This window comes from Prinia subflava, chromosome Z, assembly GCF_021018805.1.
Source record: "Prinia subflava isolate CZ2003 ecotype Zambia chromosome Z, Cam_Psub_1.2, whole genome shotgun sequence".
Taxonomy (NCBI): domain Eukaryota; kingdom Metazoa; phylum Chordata; class Aves; order Passeriformes; family Cisticolidae; genus Prinia; species Prinia subflava.
The window spans coordinates 41,842,918-41,870,285 of NC_086283.1; the positions used below are offsets into that span (position 1 = coordinate 41,842,918).

Here is a 27,368-nt window from a genome sequence, read left to right on the forward strand (position 1 = left end):
GCTGCTCAAAAGTATAAATAATATTGAAAGTAATTATTCTTCCGGCAGAAAGGAGCAAATTTGTTTCTTCAGCCTGCATGACTGCTTACACATCAAGAAAAGACTTTGAAACTGCTGCAGATGTGCTACAGATAAATGTTTGCCACTCTCTAACAAGAGTCCATGTATGCCATCTTCATTTGGATAGTGTTTGACTGGATCCTTTCCCTAAGCCAAAATTTGCTTAATTTTTTTCCTGATAATAGAACAGACTGCGTTAGCATTCCCAGAAAGATTGTTTTTACAGAAAATAAGGCAAAATTTTGCTTTATTTTTAACAGGAAAAAAGGCAGTCATTTATCTGAGTGATACCACTGCTGAAGGAAAGGACTTTTTCTGTGACAAAACAAAGGGTTTTCTGAAATACTCCAGTGTTGATCAAATAGATTTTTCAACAGACTGTTTTTAGGATGCAGGTTTTAAGCTTTATTGATGAGTAAGGTACCATAACCTGAAACTTTCAGTGGTTTTCTGACTTAAAACGTGTCTGTACGTGACTGTCACTAGCACTAGTAAGGTGACTTTCACCTAAGTTTGCAAGCATGAGTTCATTAAGTGTATATGGATTAACACATGTGGTGTCATTTGAACCATCATGAGTAATTCAGATCCACAGTTTCGCAGGGGCCTACTTCCTCACAAGAATACTCATAAACATTGCTTATTATTTATGGCAAATATGTATTTAATATTACTTTTAGACCAGCATAAAGAAAATTTAATACTTAGTGAATCAAAAAATTGTTGCTGCCATGTGAGCACAAACTCTAATGCAAACAAATGGCTGACACACAAATAGACCTTAGTATAGAACAGTGTAGCTCCCAGTATAAGCTTTGCTTGACCTTATACTTGGTCTACTGCTTATATCCCAGTTTTCAAGCAAGCAGTGTCCTCTTTGATATTAAAGCATTCTGCTTTTTGGAAAAGTAAACACCTGATTCAAAATTGGAAAGGTTTTTTTATCTTCTAAACAAATGTGATCTGTGTGCATGCCAATTCTTTATCTAGTCCATTAAAACCTTCATTATTACTTCTGTATTTCAGTTTTTAGTTTTCTTTTGAACAAGGTGTCCTGAATGAAGTTATCAGGTAAACAATTGCATTCCTACATAACCACATAAAAGGGAAAAAACTTCCATGTTTGTTAAGGTGTTTATGTTAAGGAGCTAAAAAGAAAATTAAAGTCCACTAAGCAACTTAAATAAGCAGTTACTTTAGCATGGCTGTGCATTTTTACTCTGTTGAAACCATATTTATATTTTAAATTTGGCATTTTCTTAATATGTAGTACTAACAATTAGACATGCTCTACTTGGCATAAACGCTGCTATATTTTCTGATTCAGTGAGACTTGGTTAGAGAGAAAAGGTTCTACTGTGCTAAACTGCTTTGCTGTAGAGTTCCCAAGAAAATGGCCTTTATTTTTAAGGGAATGGATTAGATGCCTAAATGTGAAGTATGCTGGAGAAATACTTAATAAAACAAGTATTTTTCAAGCCCTTAGGAACTAACATTTTCTGTTTGCATTTCATCATGCTAATTATTGTTTAAAGAGTTCCTTAGGTGAATACACTTGGCTCATTTTATGAAGCTTCATTCTGTTCATTATACAGGACAGCTAATTAATGCTGGAAGTGTTATTATTCTAAGAGAGATTGTGTAACCATTCAACTACAAATATCTTGGAGATGCACTGTAGGTGTCAATATTTGACACCTTACTCTTTAAAGAATTACAGATAATTTGTGATTTTTTTCATCAAAACTCAACTTTAGCTGTCATAGAAGAGTAAACACAACTTATTTCAGATATTAAACAAGGAGGATCTTCAAAACAAGTTCCCTGAATGTAGTTCCTTTGTTATTTTTCAAGCCAACTTGTGATGATTCACAGCATGGAACCTTTCTAAATTATCTTCATTTCTCCCTGTCAGCTGTGCTCACTCTCAGCATCCAGTTGTACTGATTTATATGAACAACCTCAGTTGCATTAGTCATAATGAAATTAATGGCAAGTTACATCACTTTTCTCTGACTGTTTTCCAAAGCAGAATAATATAACTGCATAGGAATATATTAAACATTGTTAACAGTCACAGAATCCTGTGTTAATTTATGTTGAGCTGTGGAGTGATACATGCTGACAAAAACAGAAAAATGCAGAATTGAGGCTGATAGTCTGTCCTCCCCTTATTGTATAGATTTGGTGCAGCACATGGTGTATGTAGCTTCATGCTGTGATCTGAGACCTAAGCAACAACTGCCACAATAGGAAATAGTCAGAGTGCTCTTTCAGCCACTGCATCAAATCTTATTGTCTTTTTTGGATACCTTTTAGATCTCTAATGATACTTTCAGTAATATACTTTAACTCAGCAATTTTAAGAAAAGCCTTTTATCAATTCCAGGCTTCAGTGAAGCAAAATAAATACATGCAGATTATTAACAAAAACATATGTTTCAATCTTTATTTTATTTTACTTCAAAAATCACATAGCGTTAACATCTTGAGACTGGCTTAACTCTACTTTGGCAAATATCTTTGTGGTTCTGCTGGGGATAACTGAACATGGGGAAGGGCAATGTGGACCTTGCATTAGCCCTCTTTGTGCCGCCTTCTGTGGGTGCCCAGTCTTCTCGTTGTGTGAAGATTCATTTCTCCTTGACAAAATACAGGGTTTGCACTTCTGCTGGTCACTGCAAAGCCTTTCACAGCAAGTGCTATTCCCAGGGCTGCCTTAAACACAAATGTACTCAGGCATAATTAGATAAGAAGTCTGCACAAGCTTAAGATTGTAAAATAAGTACTATCAATGCTTGTGCTCATACCATCCGGGCTGTATCCTAGCTTCATACCCTCTCCTGCTCAAGTATATTTTCTCCCTTCAGTGGAAACAGAAACACTGTTACCATTATACTTGAACTGTATGTATTACTCTTAAACCAATTACTTTAGATGATAACTCTTTAAAATTGTTCCTGGAAGAACTATCTTGTCCCATAGCTATAGCTATCCATATACTGTATCTTTTGAGTCATACAATTGTTTAGGTTGGGAAAAACTTTCAAAATCATTGACTCCAACCATTATCCCAACCATAACTGCCAAGCCCCCACTAGTCCAAGTCTCTGAGTGCCACATCTGCACATATTTCAAGTACCACCAGGAATGGTACTTCCCTGTCTCACCTTGGGCTGTTTTATCTATTTTTTCCTGTTACTTGTCGCTTGGGAGAAAAGACGATCGCCACCTGGCTTCAGCCTCCTCTCAGGGAATTGAAGAGAGCCGGACAGCCTCCCCTGAGCCACCTTTTCTCCAGGATAAAAACCCCCAGCTCCCTCAGCTCCTCCCCATTAGGCTTATGCTCCAGACCCTTCCCCACCTCCAGTGCCTTCTCTGGACACTCACCAGCACCTCAGTGTCCTTGCAGTGAAGGGCCCTAAACTGAACACAGAATTTGAGGTGATGCTTGATTGACCCTAGGTCTTCTGTGAAACTTCCTAAATGTAATAGTCATACTGGTGTTAGTTACATAGATAACAAGTGGTTGTTGAAAGAGGACAAAACTAGTTTATGAAGATATTCTAAACAAAATTAAAGTATCTTAAAAGTAAGAAGGAGTTGAAAGAGCAGTGATGGTGCACACAGATTATTTTGTCTGAATGTTCTTTTTTCAGACTCCTTTTTTGAGGCTATGGAAATGCCCTAGTAGTACTTTTAGTCTCATCACTAGGTAAGATCAACTGTTGCTCCTATTTTTGAGATTGCTTTTCTAGTACAAGCCCAAGCATTTCTTTAGGAATTATAGGCTAATTTTGACTTTTCTACTGCTATGTGAAGTTGAATAGTTTCTTCCTACTCTTTATGGAACACTTGACTCTTCTGTCTTTGAAATAATAGCTTTCAAACTGTGGTCTTCAAGAATGTGGAAAGTAGCTGTTGAACTGATATTAAACATACAGGTTTTTTGCAGAGAAATTTGAAAATGAGGATGTGGGATGCTTTATCAGATATATTGAGGGTTTGCATTGGTTTGTTTGTTCACATTTCTAGCATTTCTCTGCACAGCCAAAATGTTACAGATGTGCACATGGAAGGCATTCTACTATGTTCAATGAAAACTTTTTTATTATTAATTTAGGAAAAGAAGAAAAATAGTTAAAGTGGAAACATAATGTACCAGAGAATGATATTCCAGGGCTATAAAGAGTTTTAACAAAGATGTTAATATTCTATCTTATCAAATATTCATATATTTATGTAGACTATACAGATCTGTCTACGTGTATATATGTAGGAATCGTTTCTTGTTTCACTTTTTTATTTTTTTTCTTTGTCTTCTCTTAATTTTTTTCCATAATCCACAATGTCTTGAAGAGCACAGTAGTTTTTTTCATTCTGTTCAGTGCTATTCTGTCGAGCCTTTGCTCTGAGTTCCCAGGCATACCACTGTACAAGATTACACAACCCTAATCCTATTGCACGAACCCAGTTTTCCAGTGATCACTTGCCATATTGGAAGAAGACTGAGTAAGGAGAGTGAGTATGAACTGGCTGGGTTAGAAAAATAAATATGTGATTCTTATTAATAATAACCTGTACTATTAAAGTAGAGAACAGTAAATACTGTATCAATATCTTCAAATGGCATTGGGTTTGTTTTTGGGAGTTAAAAATACAGCATGATCATTGAAGTACATGAACAGCCTGTCTGGTGTAACACCTCGTGCTCTGTGGTTTATTTGGGTGTATTGCCTGTTGCATTTTGTGAAAGTATTGCCTTTTACTTTTTGTGTGTTTAGGTGAACAGTCAAATATCTAACCTGTTGTTGGGTACGGAACAGTTATACATCAGGACTTGCAAAATTCTAAACTTTCAATAGCCCCTTTCTTCCACTTCTAGATTGTGTACATAAAATTCTATTTTTGTAAACAGTTTTTATTTTCTATGTATGTATTTGGCTCTTTTGTCTAAATTTGATTCAATTTTATGTACTAAAATTGTGTCTATTGTACTCTGCTTGCTGCTAAGCTTATCAAAACTTAGAAGTTGTTACACTGAATCATGATTTAAGTAGTTATTGTTCTACCATCAAACAGTGTGAAATTCTTTAGTGCGTGACAGAAGTAACATGCTGTCATGCATTTTTTAGATGTGCTTCATCCTTCATCCTTTTAATCTTTTTGATGTGTACCCTTTCAAATTGATGAATTTATGACTCCTCTTTAAAAGGGCAAAATGCATAATTCTGTTGTTGTTGAGCTTAGGATGTGTGTTTTCAACATTTTCTGTCTTTGGCAGAATGAGTACAGACCTCTGTCAGAGATGTCATCCTTTGTCTCAGCAAGTATTTGCAGACCATCGAGCAGGCTTTTCAAAGTCACTATTTATTAATCAGAAGAATACAGTAGCTAGATTCCTTAGGCGAGAAAGACAAAGCTAAATGTACAAAAGGGTGTGTTCCCACATCATTTAGGATTACTTTCTGTCATTCTCCAAAGAGGCACGCTCTAATCTTGCCTGATCTCACAATTGAATGGGCTAAACCGTTAAACTCCCTCTCTGGGAAAACATCTTCAGTCTCTAGCCCCCTCTTACAATTCCATGTGACTAAGAGCTAAAGTAAAATTCTTCTTTTTTCACAACCAGCATCTCTATATCCTGATTTTTAATTTTTTCTGTGGACTTGACAAACTTAACTCGTTTACCAGAACGGACTGTTAATAAGTGATTGTAATATTTTGAATTATATGCGTCTATGTATTACATATATTATTATCGAATAGCCTAAAACTCTACGTAACATCTTTCAACATAAAAGGAAAGATCATTCTATATCCTCTGTTTATGTTTTTACTTTAATTTCAAGGGAACTGCAATGAAAACCAGGAATGTACTTAAGTGCATGACAGGAATTGGCTGAGTTTCCTGGGAGAAGGCCATTTTTGTACAGATTCTATCTCTCTTGCTTTGCTATTTCCTGGTGGCACTGAAGCGTAGCTATAACGAGAGTTCGTGATTATAAAGGAATTAAAAACCATGTCATAGTACCTGTCAGCTGGATTTGCAAAAGCCTGAGCAGAATTAGAGCTTTTACTAGGAAACGAGCGCAAACTGGAGTTTGGACTGATACATCCATGGTAGCCTTTACTTCTACAAGATGAACTACAGTGCTTGGTGCATGATTTATATCAGGATATGATGAACAAACATTCATTTAAGTCATAAAAATACCCTTAAAATTTCAAAACAGAAATAAATGAATTGCATAAGAAGTTGTATCACACAGTGACTCTTTCATTTGAGGCATAAGCAATATGAATTGTGAGCTATGATTGCTCTGCTGGATGAGCAAGGTAGTGGAGAACTCAAGCAGTGATTTCTTCAACTGTTGTGCATGGTTGCAGCATCTAAACATCTTTTGACACATGGAAATGGAATTAGGCATGTGCTGCCTCTATGCACTTAACAGGTTTGCTAAACTGCAGGACTTGAGTAATTTGCATGGCAGACAACCACCAACCTCATCAGTGCAGGGGCTGAACATGCACAGTTAGTATCATGAGCAAAATTATCGAGTGTTTTTTCTTATGGCATCAAGATTTGCTCTGGAGAATAATATTCTGTTGCCCTAATTTAAGTTTTTATGGGCATGCATTTGTAAAGAAAAGCCTTTTCTATGTATAAGCAATATTTAATCTATACTGTAGGGAGTGTTTTTATAAGTTAAGGTTTCCATTTGTTGATATTATAATATATTAAAATCAGTTGGCAGTGTATTGTTTATATTCAACAGTATTTTACAGTTGTCGAGTGTTTGTGTCTAATTGCATGCTAATTTTTAAGTTCTTTTCCACAAATCACTGGAAATGAAATATTAAATTAATTTTGGTGACTGTAAAACCTCTGTTTATTCAGATGTTTATAATTTACCTGCATGATTTTCATCTTTCTCTTTTGATTCTAATTCAATAGAACAATATAAATAAAAGATAGAAAATACTTTTTAGGTTGCCTATTTTTGGTCTGTCATGTAGAACATTTTCTTCTCTCTCCAAAGCTTTGTCCACTCATACTTTAAATAACTCAGGCAAATGAGAGTAACTCCATAACGCCAACAGCAGAAGATTATTTCAAAGTCCGCTAAGCTCAACTGTTACACCATTTTTTTAACACCTGAATGTATTGATTTCTTTTTATTTCAATTTTATTTTTATTGCATCTGCTTATTGCAGTTTTAACTCTCATAAACTTCTAAAGTTTTTTTATAAATTAGACTCCCTAGAAGTTAGTAGATAACTGTCAAGGCCACCTTATTAGCTTTTGGATATATAATAAATTAAAAGATAATACAATGTGTTATTTTGTATAATTTTGTTTTATATAGGTATTCATAGATAAATATTAATTATATGTATTTATTACATAATGCATACATTTAAAAATAAAAATATAATGGAAAGTTCTGTGAGAAGACTATTGCTTGGTAATCCTTGGTTGAGTGATTGATTTGTCCTCTGTAAAACCCTTAGCTACACTGGAAATTTAAACTGTAATTCTTGCACACATAAGTGCTTTTGACATTAATGAAAAAAGAAGTAAATAAATGCAAAAATTATTTTTGCATGAATGCATGTATGTCTATAATGCCCTGGTGTAAGGATGATATCAATCATAATTAATTTTTAAAAGCGTTTTTGTCCAGGCCTCACTGAAGGCTGACCCAATGCAGTGCCTTGTGCATTTTCATTTTAGGTAATAACAGGAAGAAAACAGCTATTCAGTTAAGCCTCACAGAGGTTTATTTTCATTTATTGATTAAGGAAGCATTCTGTGATGTAGTAGGGGCATGTCATTAAAAATATCTTTAATTGGACATAATTGTGTTCAATACCCCAGATTTCCAAACAGTTGTATTTGGTAATATTATGCAAAATCTGGGGTATTTGTTTCCAAACATAAAAATAACTTTAAATTAAATTAAGAGTAGGCCAAATTTCAGTTGCTTATATCAAAGATACGTATGTTATTTTTTCTGTTGTAGCAACCTTAGACTTGATGACAACACCCACATAGCAGCCACTGCTTTCACAGATTATGCACAGCTGAACAGAGGCCTTTCCTCTGACAGGCATTTCTGTCTGTAGTAGCAGTTGCATTAACATGTGTCAGTTTAACTTAATCAGTTTAAAATAAAGTGAGGTTAAATTACAATTTGCTCTTAGTGGTAGTGCACTAAGGATGGAATTTTTCTAGTTTTCCCAGCTGTTCCAGCTGATCATCTAAAAGATGTTTCCCTTTGCTACAAACCTGGTGCTTTCAACTTCTCAGCTACAGCCAAGTACCATTACAACCAGAAAACAGTTTCACTTGATACAGCTCAAGGCTGTAGGGGTGATTTTCCAATTCCAGTTGGAGACATTACACTTTATCTTCTGCAGAGTAGGAACTGTACATCAGTTGATTTCCATTCCACAAACCTAGCACTGGAAAAAGAAATATGATTTCTTGCTTTTGCCAAAATAAATGGCAGTATAAAAAGGAGAAAAAAGAATTGGATGCCTTGTTAAATATTAAAAGAAAAAGAGAGGTTCATTTGTCAAAGCCAGTATCTTCAAACTAAATAGAGAATTTTTGTGTGTCCTTCTCTACTGAATTTCAGTGTGTCAGGTTCTTCCCTTTGATCGCTGACCATGTTTTTAAGCCTGGCTGTCATTAGTGTTGAAACACAGTTTTGACTATTCACTGCTGACTGTGCTACAAGTTGTCAAGTCGGAGAATTCAAACTTAGTTTTGTAAGGGTTTTGCTTGTTTCCTTGTTAAATTACTGCCAAGCTTTTGAAGAATAGTGGTGTATTCTGATTATTGTGGGCAAGTGCAGAGAGAAGGAAAAGCTGTTGAGCAATGCAACCATTTTCTTAGCTGAAGCTTGTGGCTTAAAGTATTTTGCTCATACAAGCAGAAGTGTGTGTGCTCAGTAAAAGAACTTGAGGATGAAATAGCCAAGCTCCTAGCAGCACTGTGTAATCCTTCACTTAAACCTGCCTGACTACCACAGGCTTGCCTTGCAGAAGTATTTCAAAAAAATGGTTCAGGGAGGATCAGAAAAGTGTTAACTGATAAATCTGGCATCTGTATCAGGTGAGTTAGTTATATGGAATGTAAAAAGTTAGTGAACGTGTGAATAAATACAATGTATCCAGGAAGAGTTGCCATAGCTTTTGTTAAGAGAGGTTATGCTTCAGTGCATTGAAGAAGTCGGGAAATAATAAGGAAGACCTGGTCGATACAGTCCATTGGCATTTCCAGGAAGCATTTCCCGCAAGGAAAAGATGGTTTTTGAAAGAGGAGAGAATCCTGAACGGCAGGATTCCTTGCCACAGGATGTTTTGGATTTTATGTTTTGTGGGCAGCAAGACTGATCAGATGAACTTACGAGAGTACAGAGGCATAAACCCCAGTTTGGGGCCACATTTTTCATGTGAGGAAAGTGTTCTGGAAAAGTGTTGTAACATTTTCACCAGTTCTCATGGCCTTTCTTTATCTCCTACTGCTAAATGCTGATAGCAACAGAATAGTGTGTCTTTAATCCAGAGTGTTCTTGTAAGGGTGCAGTTGCACACATGGAGATTTCCAGAAAATATGGTTCACTGGAGTTTTCAAATGGCATCTGTGTTTAATAGATGAACTGTAGTGGTACGTGATTTCAGTATAACATTGTACACTCTTGTCAAAATACTTGGTTTTCCAGAGAGATGTCTGCTAGTCTGGGGACAGATTTTGTCAGTGTGTTCTAATAGTCTTTAATGGCACTTCCATGAAAGTATACTATGTTGATTTTCTTCTGTCAGTTTTACATGAAGCACTGAGAATAGCAAATATGGTTGTAACTTTACAAAGAGTGGCAAAATATTCAAATGAACTTATGTTATTTTATATTAATGTAGTGGAAGTCTTTCAGTATTTTTGCACTGCTTCAAGTCTATAGCATTTTGTGTGGAGGAGATAAAATAATCTATGACTATAGCTTTTCCTATTGAAAAATGTATGCAGAAAGTTTCTGACTATCCATATTTTTATATATTATCACTATAATTAGTGATATTTTAAACCATGTCTAAAAAATACAAAGGTTATTTTCTGATAGATACAGACATAGACATAGACATAGATATAGATATATAGATATAGATATAGATATAGATATAGATATAGATATAGATATAGATATAGATATAGATATAGATATAGATATAGATATAGATATAGATATAGATATTGCAAAATTAAGACTTCTTTTCAAGTAATGTGCTGGAAAGATACCAGAAAGTCGGTATTGTCCTACAAATATCAGTGAAACCATAATGAAACTACTTAGGTGATTTTATCATACATTCAATATTACATTAACAAAATTCAGTTAATATTGTCCTTCTTGGAAAACTGCTACAAGAAAGAAATTACGCACTACTTCCCCTTCCACAAGTTTCTGAGAATGTTTCTTTTGGCTCATCTTTTTTTCTAATCATGTCTACCTAGATATTTCTAAATAATCCAAATATCCCTGCTGCTGTACACTATCAATACAATTCTTTGCAAAACCACTGGAAGGTGAGGTGGGTTCTTTTTCTTCTCTTCTAGATCTCAGGTACATGCTGATTAGCTAAGATTGATATCTTGTATATTAAGAGCTACCAGCTCTTCATAATTCCTCTTTTTTTTTTTCCCTGGCATTTGGGAATGTAGCATGAACAGAACAGCTGTTGAAAAATCAACTCTTTAAAGATACACACATTACTTGGAATAAGTCCCTCCTTCATCTTCCTTTTCAACAGCTGCCTTATAACTTGAGTTAAAAACTGAACATCCTACCCCTTGATTATATGCAGGTGGCTGACTTCTACACCAGAAGCCTTGGCCTTTTTTCTTAAACTGAGATTTTTAGCTGCTAAAATTTCTGTTAATAAATCCCAGCTTGACTTCCTGAGTCCATATTTCTGAAAAGTGTTGTAGTCCATGGTGACCAGGGTGCCAGTGATTTGTATCTTTTATGTCATTGTTATGTCTTGACAAAACCTTCTCAGCCGGTTCATATCCCTTGTGGTTTCTCTCAGCCTATTCCGTACTTCTAGATCCTCTTTCTTTTCCTTTAATAAAGGTTCAAATTTTTCCTTTAATTTCTTATGACCTTTTTAACTCTTTCTTTATTTTTACTGGAAAAGTGTTTGTGAAGAAAACTTGGAAGTGAGACACACTGTTGTTCTTATATCACCAATATGAACAATGAGAAAAAATGCAACTTTAGAATATCATTGTAAAATATATGACATGAAATTTCCTGCAGGGTTTTCTAAAACCATGTTTTATTGACTCACAAAATGTTCTGTTAATCTCAGTGCTGTCTTGGTAGTATTATTTTCCTGGAAAAAAAAAGTGTTAGTAGTATCAAGTTAGTGATTTTCTCTGAAAAGTGAGATAGAATTAGTTTTATTCTGTATTTATTTCAGTTTCATTAATAATTGGTCTATTTATCCTGATGGATAGAAAAATATATAGGAAAATGTTTATCTCTGTGTTTGAAGTTCAGAATTATGAAATATAATGTCATTTACAAAGTGCATGACAACCTCAATTTCAGCATTGTTCAGTATGTGCGTGAAGCTGAGGCCACCATGTGCTGAGTTGTGTATTTCATGCCTTTATTGTCTTTGCAGCTCTGATAGCCATTGGGAAGTACAGCATGACAATAGAGACGGTGGATGTTGGATGGTGCAAAGAGATCACGGACCGCGGAGCTACCCAGATCGCTCAGCGCAGCAAATCCCTCAGATACTTGGGACTGATGAGATGTGATCAGGTAAGGAGCCTTTGCCTGAGCTGGTGCCTGATTCTGAATGTGAGAGTGTTCCTCTGTTTGTGTGAGGGAGGCAGCAGGATTTATGTTTTTCTGAAGAAAAATGTTCAGTATACACTGCTGTGGCAACTCTTCTGGTATGCTGTGTTCATATATGCAGCTCAAAAGGCACCCAGAGGACTAGAAGGAGCATTATAATTGTTTGCTGACATAGATTTTCAAAATACACCCATAGGTTACACTTGCAGCCTGAGGTGCTCATGAAAGTTTTTGTAAAATCTGCCCTCTGACAGTTTCGAATATTTTTGTCTGAAACTGCTTGGTATGTCATGTTGACAACTGTGACAGACTACTTTGTTTTTTAGAAAAAAGGAAAAAGAAAATCTTCAGTGTTACTTCAAGAGTGATTCAGTGATTTTCTATATATATCTATGCTCCTGATTATATATCATGGTTTTGAACAAAGATTTGAATAAAACCATAATGCTAAAACGAGAAAAAAAAACTTAGTTATTTACTATGTAGCTTTATACTTGGAGTATAGTAAGAGTGTCTATAAGTTTTAGCACTTTATCATTACAAGAAAAGAGGAGAGGGCAGTCCATCTCCACTTCACCCTGTGTATAGCCTTCAGAAATCATGTTCCAGTTTCAAAGTGAGATCAAGAGGCCCGGGAACACAGCAGAAATAGCTAAAAGAAAAGTCACTGAAGGTCCAGAGTCTCTGACCTCAAGTCTTCACATAACCTGCAGGGACTGTTTCCTTTCCAGCCATCATCAACAAAATGTCCAGCTTATGATCCCCATCATAAGCATCTCTCAGGCTTGTGGATTTCTGACTGGATACATTCTATGGAAAAACAGATTTTAGTCTAAGAAACTTCATGCTCCAAACCATTACTGTGCATCCTTCACAGTGTACTATAGAAGACAGTGACAAAACCCAGTATTTCAGGTGGCAAGGAATAATAATGTCCAGGTCAGTGGTAAAGTTAGAAATAGCATTTTGCAAAGCCAGCCTTAGGCAGTTTTCAGTTTGGTAGGAGGTTGAGCACTTTGGAAGAATTGCTCTGTCTATCAAAGCCGAGTCCACTTAATCTCCTAAACGTTAGTGTTTTATAAGAGCCAACAGACAAAAGGAGTTTGTGAATCTCTGATGGATTGCGCTAAGATTATGTACTTAGAGAATGTTAAAAGGGTAACTTGACCTTGGGAATTAGACCTGACCCAGAATCATCTAACCACTTCTGCACATGTATTTATTTTGTGAATTTAGCTAATGTTGAACAATCAACAACGATCTAATAAGTGCAATAATTTTATCGCATCTTCAACTGCTATAGAAAATCAATAATCCTGATGTTGAAAACAAGCTTTACTGCCTCATAAGTTAAACTATATGTAGTTTTTGTAGACATGTACTGCAGTCTGTATTCCTCTAAGTGCTGGTAAATGCTTTTCTAGTTCTTTAGAGGAGTATACAACATCTTTTTTGTTATGAAAATCAACTACTAAAAGGGAAAAAGAATAAATAGTACTTAAGAGCTTCAGGGAAGATAGGAAAGCACTGTTGACTGTGTGCCTGCGAGTGTGTGTGTGCATCTGCAAGTATTCAAAGTATGATAGCTAAAAGATGTTAAGAAATTCATAAACGATGTTACAGCGAACAGTGTAGTAGCGGGACTACCACTGGGAATTATTTTCTTGTTTGCAAAGCCTTGATGGGAAGAATAGCTCCACAGACACAATGAAGTAAGTATCCTTGACTTAAGGGAGTTTTGGCAGCTAGAAGATGCCAACTCCCTTTTTCCACTTCAAACGAACAGAGAAATTACTGAACAAAATTGTGTTCTCAACTGTCTCTCCCCAATATCATGCAGAACTAATTTTTTCCAGTGGCTGCTCTATTAAATTAAAAATGTCAGTGTCCAGCACATCATTAAAGAGAATTCTTGGGTGGTGCAGAAGGGTTTATTTACACTCCCTGTTGGTCAAAATTCTTGTCTTTGTACTACTGCCAGCTTGCAGTGAAGAGAAGGTTAGAAGATTTGTCCCTTCTAACCAGACTACCTTGAGGTACTGACTGTTATGCTAGTACCAGGTAGCCTTTTTATGGCTTTCTAAGAATTCCCTGTCATTTGGAAGGGAAGTATTTAAACACAGTTACATAAGGAACACATGTAAGTAGACTTCAAATGGGTACCACTAAAACACTCTTTATGAGCCAGGCTCTTTGGAATCTCTTTGATATGCACTTGACATAAATTGGAGGCGTCAAGGGTCCTCCCTAGAAAGATCAAGAGAGGCTGCAAGCCTGGGTAAAGGCAGTCTCTGTTTTATGCCATTGATTATCCAAGTGCCTCCAGGCAATGTGTTTCAGTAGATGCAGAGCATTATTGATCCACACCATGAAAATAATCAAATTACTCATTTTTCATCAAAATACTATTGCCATGACCTTTCTTTTTATCATTTTTCCTAGCATCTAACATGCACACCACAGGAGCAATATGGTCTTTGCCCTAAAATAGATGACATTGTTTTGAGAAATGTCATAAAAAACTGCTGACTTTACCATGAGGTCATCATAATGAGAGCATGTATTTTAGTTGGAACTTTTCTGTATCAGACGAGATACATCTGAGAGACTGTCATCCAGACTTCCTGAAGTGTGAAAGTGATCTAGACCAGACTCTAAATGTTTTTAAATACCTATGTTCTAGATAACAGAATTACCCACTTGTCTGCATACCAACATGAATAAGTACTTGAAGCAGTTAGGCCCCTTCTCCCTTCTGATCTCTCTCATTGGACAGGGTATTGACTGTCCAAATAAATGTTTGTGTACGTAGGTACATGTGCATCTGTGCAGGCACCAGGCGACACGCAGGATTCCACAAGTCGTGTGTTCCGTGAAAAGAAAATGTTGCCATTCTGAGTCTCCATTTCTTTTGAAAGCAGTGACAAATAAAATCAGTAATTATTTAAGGTCTAAGCAGGACATTTTGGAGGTTTATAATTGAAAAGGCATGAAAGAGAAGACATTTCTGTTTTGCATTCCAGTTGCTGCCTGTGTTTGTGCCGTGCTGCACTCCCAGGGACAGCAAGCCAGGCTTTGTTGCTTGGTATCACCTCTTCACAGTGCTCTAGGAGCAGGGTGGAACCAGAAACTCCCTGTTCCTCTGCAGAGAGGAATACTGTGCTGCTGGGTGCTGCAGCCCAAGGTTGTGTTTTAGGACTTGATGTGACTGTGTGGGAACACATGGTGGGTTGGTGCTGCTTGGGGGCACCGCAGCTCTTGGTTTGTGACCCCGGTGAACACCAAGAAAAGCATAGCAAGGGGTTATATTAAATTAACTTTAGTTCCCCACAGCAGAAAGAGAACATGACTATCTGTTCTTCCAATCAAATTTTAATTGTAGGTCTGTATTTTTTGTCACAGCCTAGGATAAGGGATATTTTAGAGATAATTGATTTTTTCCTTTAATTACTTTAAGTACCTTGAGATAGGTGTGGGCAGTTACAGAATGCTTTCTTTCCTCCCACAAACATTGACATCAGAATTTCTATGAGCTTTACTTGCATCCTAAGGGCATAAAATGATGCCTACATCAAAATAACAGATTTAAATGCACATTTCAAGTTTTTCTTTCTGAACACAGTGTACTGTACATTCCTTCCCCTAAACTGATCTAAAGCCTATTTACTTCTTCCAGTTAATTAATTAATTATCTTGGTATATTTTGTATTTGATGTTAAAAAAATGGGGGAAAAGTATGATGTTCTCTTTTTGTTGCTAGAACTCAGCTGAAAGATGTCTTTATAGCACTTCTTGTGCTCTCACAAGAAGTGGAACAGCTTTAAATAGTGGCAGCTTAAAATCTTCACCCTTGGAGAAAATGGCTGGGTGTCAACTAGGAAATAGGGACTAAAAATCTGTTGGGTTTTTTTGTTGTTTGGTTTGTTTTTTTCCTGGGTGATAACTTGACTGGTTGAACAATGTGTCACAATAATCTTCCTGCAGCTTTTCTCACACACAATTTTCATATTTCAAGATCCTTTTCCTATAACTGTGGTGCAGTTTGTGGTGGTTATCAGCAGTGCTCCCACATAAATGCAGGAGACATTTCTTGGGAAAATAGGCAGAAAAATGACACTGAAAAACAGAGGCCACAAAATTCAATATTCACCACTATGTGTGAATGAAATGAAGAGAGTCTAACAAAGTTGGCTGTGAAAGGATACACAACTTAGTTAATAAATCATGTTGGCCCTTATTCCTTGCTTTCTTCTTTCTTTTTTTCTCCTTGCTTTTTCCTTTCTATTTTTTGAGATTAATTTCTCAGAAAAGACATAGTTGCTTTTCATGAAAATACTTCTGAAAGCTTATATTCCTTACTTATATTCCTATACTTATTCCAGATTACTTTCTCAGATAAATTGTAGCATATATTTCCTATTCTAGTTTTGATGAGATATTAGAGCACAGAAGTTGATGGTCAGTACAACTGACAAAATGACAAACTATTTTATATTACCAGAGAGAGGAAGAAAGATAGATGATCCCTAAAAATAAAAATGGTCAGTTAAGAAATCATTTGCATCTTAAGTAAGAATAATATTTTTAGACAATATGTGGAGTTTTAATATAATTTTTCACTTTGTCCTTCTACAAAACTTGTTTTACAAATATTTGTAAATACATATTCAGTGAAGATCACAAATCATTAGCCTAACAGGAATGCAGCTCCTGTTGTTTAAGAGAAACATTTTTACCCATCACTCACAAGCTTTTAATTTACATAGCAATCTGCAAGTGAAGGTAAGTGAAAAAGAATATTAGCTCTATTATATATCCTAGGTTCTAGAGATACGTCTGTCAATTTCAGATATACTTTTGAGCTAAGCTGTACTTAATCAATGGCAGAATAGTGATAATACAGAGCCATATCTTGTTTTAATATAATTATCACAGCAATTTGCCTTCCACTTTCAGAAAATGCTATCATTAGCCTGATCAGAAAACCTGCCAAATTGCTACCATTTCCTCTTTTATATTACAAGGGGTTCATTTTGAGATTTGAAATTATGGTTTTGTGATTTGAAGAGGAATGAAAATATCCAATCCTTCTCTTTAAGAAAAATTCTGTATCCCTTTTTTTTTGCTTAAATTACTATAATCTTTTCAAGTACATTGCTGCATATTAAAAAAAGAATTGCTGTATTTTTTTAAGTTTTATATGTATAATATAGGAGCTGGAATTGATAGATCTCTCTTTGAATAATGAAGATTTTAGATTCATGAGATCTGTGAATCCCATTAAAAGGAAACCACAGCTATCCCACAACAAAAGAAGAATAGCATTTATTTCACTTTGCTTTTCAATACAACAATTTTAAAAAGTCTGAACAATACTACTTTCGGCGTTTTCCCCCTAGCTAACTAGGATAACAGATCCATTATGTGTGTAAATGAAAGCATCTGCTAAAACACACACACACAAAAAGGATTTTTATACAAGCTAAAGATTTTGCTCTTCTGGTTTAACTGTTTCTTTGCTAAAAGATTTTTATCATCCAAGCTGATACTCTGCGGCAGTTCCATAGCACTGAGCTGAAGATGGAATTTTCTAGAATTAGTGAAATTTTCCTTGTTTTTAAAAAGCACCCACCTGACCATATCATTCTCTAATAGTCCTCAGGTGCTAATCAACAGTTCAAAATCATGATAATGCCAACTGTTAAGGAAGAATGAAATGGGAACTGGTCAGCATTTTTATGAGTAAAACAAAAGTGGGGAGAAGAAATTATTTTAGAAGCATTGCTCCCTGGAACTTCCAGTTATTTTTGCCAGCTGGCAACTTTTGAGAAAGACTTCTTGTTAGTTTTACATGCCATCATTTTGACAGGTATTACAGTAATGTGCTCAAATTATTGTTAATGTAGTCAAATAGGAAGGAAAAAATTCAGTGTTATTAATTCAATAGGCAGAAAGTAATCTGAAAGAATATTTATCACCATATAAATTACCACTGTCATTTTACTGCATCTGGGTCTTTATTAACTGCAGTTTTTAGAAGAACAAAGTTTTTGAAATGTGTATAATACTGGTAATATTTTTACCTGGAAATACTCCATGTGTGGAGTCTAGAAGTTCATCTGAGGAAATGGGCAGAATTAGCAAACCAAATAACCAGCCAAACTGAAGGACTCCTTTCAAGGGGTTTCTCTGATTTAATAGAAAAATAAACTCTCACAATAAGCAAAGAGAACTGAGAATGAAACCTTTGTTACTTACACAACTTCAATGAAAAATAGTATGTTGCAGAAAATTGTGCATCCTCACAGAGATCTGAAATAGGTGTTGCCAGTTTGCAGTAGACTGGCAGTTTGAGGCAATAGGATTCACATGAGAACACAACCACAACAATGAGTTTCACTCCTTTCTCAGATGAGATTTAAACAAGAACTGTAAAGTTCTTGTATACTCTACAAGCAACCTTGCCACACTTTCTGAAATCCTTCCAGAAGTGCTACCATGGAATATTAGAAGATTTGTGTATTCCATTTATTTCAATTCACCTGGCAGAAAAGATTACAGATAATTCTGTTTACCTACTCCTTCCCCTTTACAAATATAAATGGGTAATTAATTGCTAAGGCTTAACACAATTAAGTTGTCAAATGTCGTAATAATAGAACATCAGACTACACTTGCCAATTTCATTGTTTATGAGTCTACAAATACAGTGTTTGTATGTGGGTGCATACGTGATTGTTTTTCTTCTTTTTTCAATAACATCATCCTCTAAGTCAAAATAATTTTTTTTCTCAAGTTGTAAGGGACTTTATTTGGATTATAGGATATTGTCCTAATATTGGTAGTGCTGTTATTTTGTTAAAGTCCTAAACAAGGGTACTGCCCCTGGGCATGAGGGCAGTCACTGAAACACTGTGGAATATGTCTGCCTTAGCTGATCAAGTGCACTTCACAAAAAACGTTTCCAGAAATCTTTAATTTTGTTATGGCTACAGGCAACAGTTATAATTGGGCCACCTGAGAATATAATTCATTCAACTATTAGCAGAAAAAGAAATCAAAGTACAGTTTTTATAAGACATTCACTTGAGGAAGCAAAATACAACGTAGTGAAAAGACTGTGTGAAAATGTTTTGCCTATATCTCCAGGTGTTATATATTGGATTTTTCTGTAAAACATTAGAGAATGAGGAACATAAAATGTTTTCCATTGTTACGGATGCACACAATGACTATAAAGTAATTTCCTTGACCATTGCATACAAATATGGCCGTAGTGCAATACTGCTCTAAGTGTACTGAGACAGAAGTGCACACAAATTTCAGTAGCCCTAATGCTGCAATACCACTCCATAAGTAAAAATGTCAGCAATATTATAAGAAAGCCCTTTGGGGACAAATCCGTTTTGCATTTCTTCTGTGTGAAGTTGATTTTGTGATTCTTTATGTGTAGAAATGTAAAGATAACACTTGTGCCGTTCTTCTAACCCAACTATCTGTATGGCAGCTCACAAAATCTTTCGATCTGAACGTTACCTCTCACCTGCTAATAATTCTCTAAAATTCTTTGCAAGTACTAGATTTCTAAGATTAAGCTAGCAGTTCTGTGTATTATTAATGCCTTTCTGTGCAGATATTGCTGACTCAGGGTATTTTAAATCAGTCTGTTATTTTCTATTAATGACTGATCTATAACGTTGTGTAACTTAGATACTAACCTCTGTTGTCCTCAGAAATCGGTTGGCCAATGCCCCTTCCAAGGGCTAGGCTAGATTCTATGCAGAAATTATTTCAGCTATCCTCCATGAATGGTGGTCTGAGGGACACAAGCAGGTTTTTATATGAAGTTCTAGTAGTGCACCTTTGTACTAATCCAGTTTTGCAAGCTTTAGCTTATTTACTTAACTTATTGGTTTCAGTTATTAACTTGGAAAGGAGATAACTTTTTCTTTTCAATTTTCAAGCAATTTGTTCATTAAACTGAAGTCATTCAGATGTGAAGATTTTTAGGTTTTGTTATTGAAAGAGACCAGTCAAATTCTTTAGATAAATGCTGACTACTATACACTGTGTAGAGCTGCATAAAACTTGCAGTTCAGATGATGGCTCTACTCTTGCTTTTCAGTATTGCTCTAGATAACACAACACAAACATTCTTGGCACATTTTAATAGCTTTACAGTCAGAACTGAATTCTGAGACTGACCCTGATGCACCTGTAGGAGGAGTTTTGGAGATCAGTAGGAAATCTTACAATTCTTGGCTATTTAGTGAAAGAGTATTGAATCCCATAGAAGATTTCCAGGACATGGTATCAACTAAAGATAAAGGAAAAGTAAAGGATAAACTAAGGAAAAGTAACCAGGAGAAGCCCCTATGCCTCTGTTTCTCATCCTGAGCTGTGAATTAAGGTATCAGTCTCATTAAAAAGAAATACCTATTTTGGCTGATGGTTTCAAATGTAATCTCTAATTTCCCTTAACAGGATTAGGAAAACTTGAATTAATCCTAGCCCTTTGGAATAATTTGACATCTCTAGAAATGCCTAATTTTAGAATCTAGAAATTAAAAAAAACAATGCTGAAATTATCACTAGAACCAAATGACACAGTGCATTTAAAAGGAAAAAAAATAAAGTTAACTAATAGCTATTCTTGCTTGCATTTTGAATTTTTCATGAAAACTTGTGGAAGGTGGCATAACAGTTTTCTGAAGATGTTCTGTGTCAGACAAGTGGTGTACCAAATCAGTAAATACTGGCAATCAGACTAGATGAGTAAATATAGCATGCCACATCCAAATATGAATGAATATTTTATTGTGAGTAGCTTTCAGTTTACTCTGAGCCTGAAAAAAACAGCTCATAAGTGTTGGTTACTTTATTCTGGTAAAATATTTACAGATTGGTGGGGGTTTTCAAGCTTTCTGTTATGGGCAGATCATTTTACTTGAAGGAGGGTAGGAGTGTTGAGCACTGATTTCCCATTTTTCTCAGTGTTTCAGTCACATTTTGTGTGTACATAGCAGAGTGACGATGAAAGTTCTCCAAAGAGGCAATCACAAAACCCTTTGTTGCATTCCACATGGACTAGAAGGATATTCTTGTTCTTTCCAAGAGGAACTCCTAATTATCACATGAGAAATGTACTCTAGCACTGATAATATTTAAATACTCTCTGCACAACCATACTGTCATTAGATGAAGAAGTTAAGGAGGTCCCACCCCAGGTAACATTCGTCACAAAGTCAAGTATTCTTCTGGGAAATAGGCAATACATGTTCACATGTCTTTAAGGAAAAACTATTCAAAATCATGACTTCTAGGTACTGATCTAATCAAGTTAAAGAGAAATGATACCACTTGGTCTTGCCATTTTCTTAACTCGTCTTCTCCTTTGTTTGTTTATTGTTTTGTTTTGGTTCGTTTTTCAATCTATTCCTTGACCTGGGATATTTTTTTTTTATTTCAGAAATAAAAAATAATTTTCCAACCAGTCTTCATTGTTATTTTCATTTTTTCTTTGATGACCAGGATTTGCACAAACCTATTACTTTCATTCTTAATGATACAGGCTGCATTCTTTCATTATGTGTTAAAATATAATTGAGGAACTATTCAAATTCAGATGAGTGATTATGTATTAGATAATCCACGTCATTTATCTGCAGACAGTAGCCTTTCTTTCGACAACTCGAAAGATGAAGATTAATGAAAGTTCTGTGAAAGAAAAATACAGCATTTTACAGCATATTAAGATGTGGAAATTTTTAGTTTTCATTCATTGAACAAGAATGTTTAAGCTCAGAAGGGAAAATTGCTCTGTTTGTGTAATGAACTTATTTTGGTAATGACATTCAGTACTTTTGTTTTATCACCAGCCAGGCTGATCTTAACGAAAAGACAGAAGCTTGTGTTCTAATGGCTGGGCATAAGACTTCTTTTCATCTTAATCCTACCACTAGGGAAATGAGGACAAGGATACTAACAAAGTTGACTTAGATATTACTTTTCACATTCATTAACAAAGAATAAAATTTTATTTGGCTTTTTCCTGTTTTTCAGCTAGTGCAGTTTTAGTCCAGTAGTACAGAGGGTTTTAAATACTAAAAGTTTTTCACAGTTTTAGTGTCTGACCTGACTTTTCTCATGGTGAAGAAGATGTATTAAAATCTTCTGATGGGGAATACTTTTTTTATTGTCTCTGGATCCAGGTTGGTTGTCCCATTGCCAATTATTCTTTTTCGTTCTTCTGTTGTATAATCTTACATTGAATTTAGTTTGGCGTGATATTTAACTCTGCTTTTTATTCTCAGGATTAAAAGCACTTATATTTAACTTAAAGTATGTATATTCGATCATTGATCATGAAGCTTGGTAAGATATTTTTTTTCCTTTATCATGACAGTAAACTCAGTTTTTCAAGCTCAGAGTAATTTCTTTCTGTAAATGTTATGGTTCCCCATATATCCATAGGATTTGTCATTACTTTGCTGTTTAACAACAAGTTATAACACAAGTAGTTGCCTAGGATCAAACTAATATTTTAAAATTTTTATTTAATGCTCCAGTAAAAAATGGAGAAAAGCTTCTACTCTTCAGGCTTTGGTCATAAAACAGCTGTTTTTGTCAGTGGCACTTCTGCAATGGTTTTATCTCTCTTCTTCACATTCATGTTTATTTTGTGACTGTATTTGTCACTTGATGCCAAAAGATTCCCTATTCTGTTCAGCAGTTGGCAACAATTTCTATAAAATATTATTTTATCTAGTAATAATTGTATCAGAAAAAACTAGGACAAACAGTACAAAGTACTGTAGATTTCTTCATAGGTTTTAAGACTAAAAGATACCATTGTAACATCTGTGTCTTCCTGGGTGTCATGGGCCATTCCTAAGTTAGTCTGGTAGTAAATACAACAGCTTAAACCTAGCTAGACTGTACCTTGTGTGCCTGACTTGAGTCCAACACACCAGGACATGGAGAGCCTTTACTACCTCCCTCTGTGTGATCATCATCTTAGTAATGAATTCACCTTATTTGTTTCTTATAACAGAGACTATGCATATGACACTGGCTCTAAAGCCATAATATCCATGCTATTCTAACAAATAATACCCAACAGATAAGTGCTAAATCATAATAGCTTTTATGTACTCGTAATATTTGCAGCTATCTAGTAGATAAATAATGCATCTTCTTCAAGTTTCCCTTTAAGAAAGAGCAAAATTAGCAGCTGTCAGTTCTAAGCCTCTTTGTTGTGGCTGAGTTAACCATTAAGAGAAGTTTCTGGTAGCGTGATAGATTCTGCCATGGGTCTCTGCAGCATAACTGTAATGAAAAGAGACTTTTGACTATTTTTTGGATAGGCATAAAGTAGCAAATTACTGCTGCTATAGGGGTTCTTCCCTTCCAAGCAATATTTCTGTGAATTGTAGCTTACAGTTTGCAAGTATGTATTCAGCTGTAAATATCAAATGTTATGGGGGACTTGTGCTATCTCTGATTTCATTTTGATTTATTAAAAGTCACTTCTTGTTTTTCAGCACTGAAAGATGTTACTGTAACATAGCAATTTGCCAGAGAAGTACAGTTTGTGCTGTGAAGTTAAACCAGTTTTCTGTCCAAGTCAGTCTCAGCTAGATGAAACTTCCAATGAAGATTGAGTATTTCTATTATCAAAGTAGAGGAACTGGATATTAAACCTTTCATTTATCCTTGTCACTGGGTGCAATCACTGTTCAGAAGGAAGCTCTCCTTGTTATCTTTTAAGGACAAAACTATTATTAGATACTGTGGTTACCATGCTTTAAAATATTATTCGCAAGACAGGTCTTCGCAATGGTAGTAAACATTTCAGTCTGGGTTTTTACTTTTGGCCTTGAATGTGGAACACTGAGGAAGAAAAAGCAAACAATGCCATCAGTTGTACATGCTGCTGATGTCAGTTGTTCAGTAACTGTAATATCAATGCATTTTAAAATGCCCAACTGTTCAGCAAAGATTTCAAAGAGAGCCAACTAGAAGTCATGGTTCTTAGGTTAATCTCTTATTTGTCTAAAGGCTGAAGAAAGCTGTTTACCTCTGTGATATGAACTGCAGTCTTCTTTAAAATAATTGACAAATTAATCCCCTCACAGCACTGCAGTTGTAGAGGTGTTAGGTTTAGCTGGGTTTGTCTGATTACCTTGTCTTATGAGGAATAAAAGTGCTAACTTTGAAGTCTCAAATTTAAAAGGGACATCCCAGACCCAACCATCTTGTATGTTTTAATTATTGATCCCAACTCTGCAGTTGGAGAGAACACAAAAGAAGAATAAAATAAAATCTTTTGCCAGTGATGTATGTGAAGACATGCAGTACTTTTACCTTTTCGAAAAAGGGACAAATAGGAGTGATTGATCTACCTGCAACACAGAATAATTAGTATTTTTCCCCATCTTTAGTCATGCTATCTGTTACTTTTAATTGCAGACCTGTTGATAGCAACCATACAGTGCAAGTTCATTTCAGTAAATTGTGGAATTACTACTCAGCATTTTTAAGTGTCTCCATAACTGTACCATAAATTAATTAATAGGTGCAATCCATTTTCATTTTCCAAAGCCAAAAACCTCACATTTTAAAATGTATATCTGCTTGAGCAGCTTTGAGTAAATACCTTCTATTTCAAATTAGAAATCTGTTACTCTGGGCAGCATTTTGTCTAACCAGGATGATAGAACTTCCTCCTTTACAATGAAGTCAGAAGCATGGGGTTTGATTTTGATCTCTTCAGTTCTGTAATGGACATTACATTCTGTATATTTATTTTGTGGTAAATGCACCAAAACCTATAATAACAAGGAGCCCCATCCTACAAGCCCGCTGAGGGGTCCAAAGTTTCTCCGTTCTTGTAGCTTGCCTAATGTTACCTTTTTCATTCACTTTCTGCATATCACAGGCTCTGTTCTTCTGTTGCAGGTGAACGAGGCCACAGTGGAGCAGCTGGTGCAGCAATATCCACACATAACCTTCAGTACTGTGCTGCAAGACTGCAAGAGAACACTGGAGCGGGCTTATCAAATGGGCTGGACACCCAACATGTCTTCTGGCTCCTAACCTTCTGTACCAACGTGTTCCACTCTGCTGCATTCAGTAGATCTAAATGGGGATTGCAGAAGGGTTTATAACCTTTCATATGATGCAATATAGTTGTGAGTTTACAGAGGTTACAGTAAAATGGCAAAAGCTGTACACTGACTTTAACGTACTGTACAACTAAGTACAAATACTGAAGCAAAACTTCAGAAATGCATTGTGGTTTTGTTTGCATAAAAGTTAAAAATGCCTTTGGCAAATTTCTTGAAGTGGATTCCTACTAGTTCTGTGGATAGTTTGAGTTATAGATGTTAAGCTTGTTTTCCTCTGTTTACTTTGCCTTGGTCATGTGTGTTTTCTTTGGTCTGTAAATGGTAACTCAGTGCTAGCACCAGTGCAGTTGAACAGAGGCCTGTGTTGAAACTGGGAATTAAACTTGATGCTTTTTATTTACTTAAGCTATGCCAGAGGTTTTAAGATACAGAGTAATAAGAAAATCTACGGTGAATTACCATTTTCTTATCAACATCTTCCTTTTATTTTCATTTAAATATTAGAAACTGTAGCGGTATTAAAATCTTTCCACCTTGACATGTTAATAATGAGTAACAGTGCTTACCCTAACAACAATAAACAGCTACGCTTCATGAAGACAGAGAATACACGAACTATCAGAATTAAGTTGGTGATGCTTATTTTATATATATTTGGCTGAAAAAATTTACTCTCGATTGTAAATGAACTTGTCTCCTTTGACTATACTGTTCTGTTCATGAATTAGAAAATTCAGGTGAATGTCAGTCAGTGACAGGATCCCTCTCATTCCCTGTGTGGTTTTATTTCAGAATGGATTTTACAATGCAAACAGTGCTTACCTTGAGAGGGCCACCTAAACATGAGTCCCATCATGAGTATAATTTTGTAGGATCAGATGGTTCTTACTAGAATGTGTGCAAGGAAATACTCAAATTAAACACATAAAATGATTTATTTTCATTGTAGGACTGTTACAGTTTAACCCCAATCAGCAACCAAGTACCACACAGCCTGTCTCACCCTCTCTCACACATTGCATTCTAAGGAGTTAAATTTGAGCAGAGAATTGTGAAAATACAGACATTGCAGCTTCAATTTGGAGTTGTCTTAACCTTTAGAGTATTACAATTTGGTCAAGAATGTTGTCAGGTGTGTAACACTGGATATTTGTTTTTCAAAGGTTACAGCATTTTAATCCAAACTATAAAATACTTAAGCTTCAGCTGAAAAGTTGCCATTATTGTCAAAATGTTTTGCTAATCCAGAAGGCCTAATGCAGCATAACATAGAAGCTTGTTTAGTATGGCTGTATAACTCTGTAAATCTATTTGTTGATTTCCATAGCATAATTTTTTACAACAGAAACATCAGCTCATGTTACTTCCAGTGAGGATGTTGAGTGTTTTCTTATTAGACTTTCCAAAATGGGGATGAACTAATTTCTCTGGAAAAAATATATCATAAAGATTTTGTTTAAAATAAGTGGTAAATACTTGTGAACATGTGTAATGCTATGCTGTTTATTTACTCCTAAATGGCAACAATATTTTAAGAATAAAGCTAGTGAATTATATTACAGATATAGTACAGAATCTTAGTCAATTTTCTTTTAATGTCTCTTCATGAGTGCATTAAAACTATTCACACAATTTGTAAGTTTCTATTTTTTTGTGAGACCTTTGATCTTCCAATAAATTGTAATAAAATAATAAAGATGTGATGCTTTCTGTTTATTGTGCAGCTAACTGTACTTAGACTGTACCAACAGAGAGTCTGGAATCTCCATTGTTGAACAGATAGAACTCACCTGGACATGATACTTAGTAAACTGGCCCTACTGTGACTGATAGAGTTTAACTACATGACATCCAGAGATCTTTTTCAATCTAAAATGTATTGTAACTCTACAGATTATTTAAATGTGGGTCTGGTTGGTCATCTCTTTTCACTTCTGTCATTTAAACCACTTCCAGTAGTTTTGTCTTTTACTGACTATTCATCTCTCAGTTTTATGAACATACTAATCTAGAGATCTCACCGTCACTAATTAATTTTAATTTTATGTGGTATAAGAACTAGTGGAAATACATTTTTCTAATTGCAGTGTTGACACAGGTAGTTTCTTAATTTCCTAGTAGTTTTAGAGGAATACATTATACTGCATGCTCTTTAGTATTTGACATGCCATGCAGGGGAAATGTCATTCTGATGGAAGAAAAGCTACTGGCTCTTCTAAAAGAAATTACCCCTGTTTTCTCATATACAAAACTTAGAGTGAACTCAAAAACTCATAGGCAGCTTCTAGATTCCCTAGGTCCA

At 35.3% G+C, this 27,368-nt stretch overlaps 1 protein-coding gene across 1 annotated transcript in view; it reads left to right on the forward strand.

The window, feature by feature from the left end:
- Positions 1-26,762, forward strand: part of FBXL17 (F-box and leucine rich repeat protein 17) — a 288,354-nt gene extending 261,592 nt beyond the window's left edge. Inside the window, exons 8-9 of the mRNA XM_063422110.1 lie at positions 11,758-11,900; positions 24,897-26,762. Of these exons, the coding sequence (XP_063278180.1) occupies positions 11,758-11,900; positions 24,897-25,034 (281 nt within the window). The 3' untranslated portion in view covers positions 25,035-26,762. The remainder of the gene's footprint in view (positions 1-11,757; positions 11,901-24,896) is intronic.
- Positions 26,763-27,368: the final 606 nt, after the last annotated feature.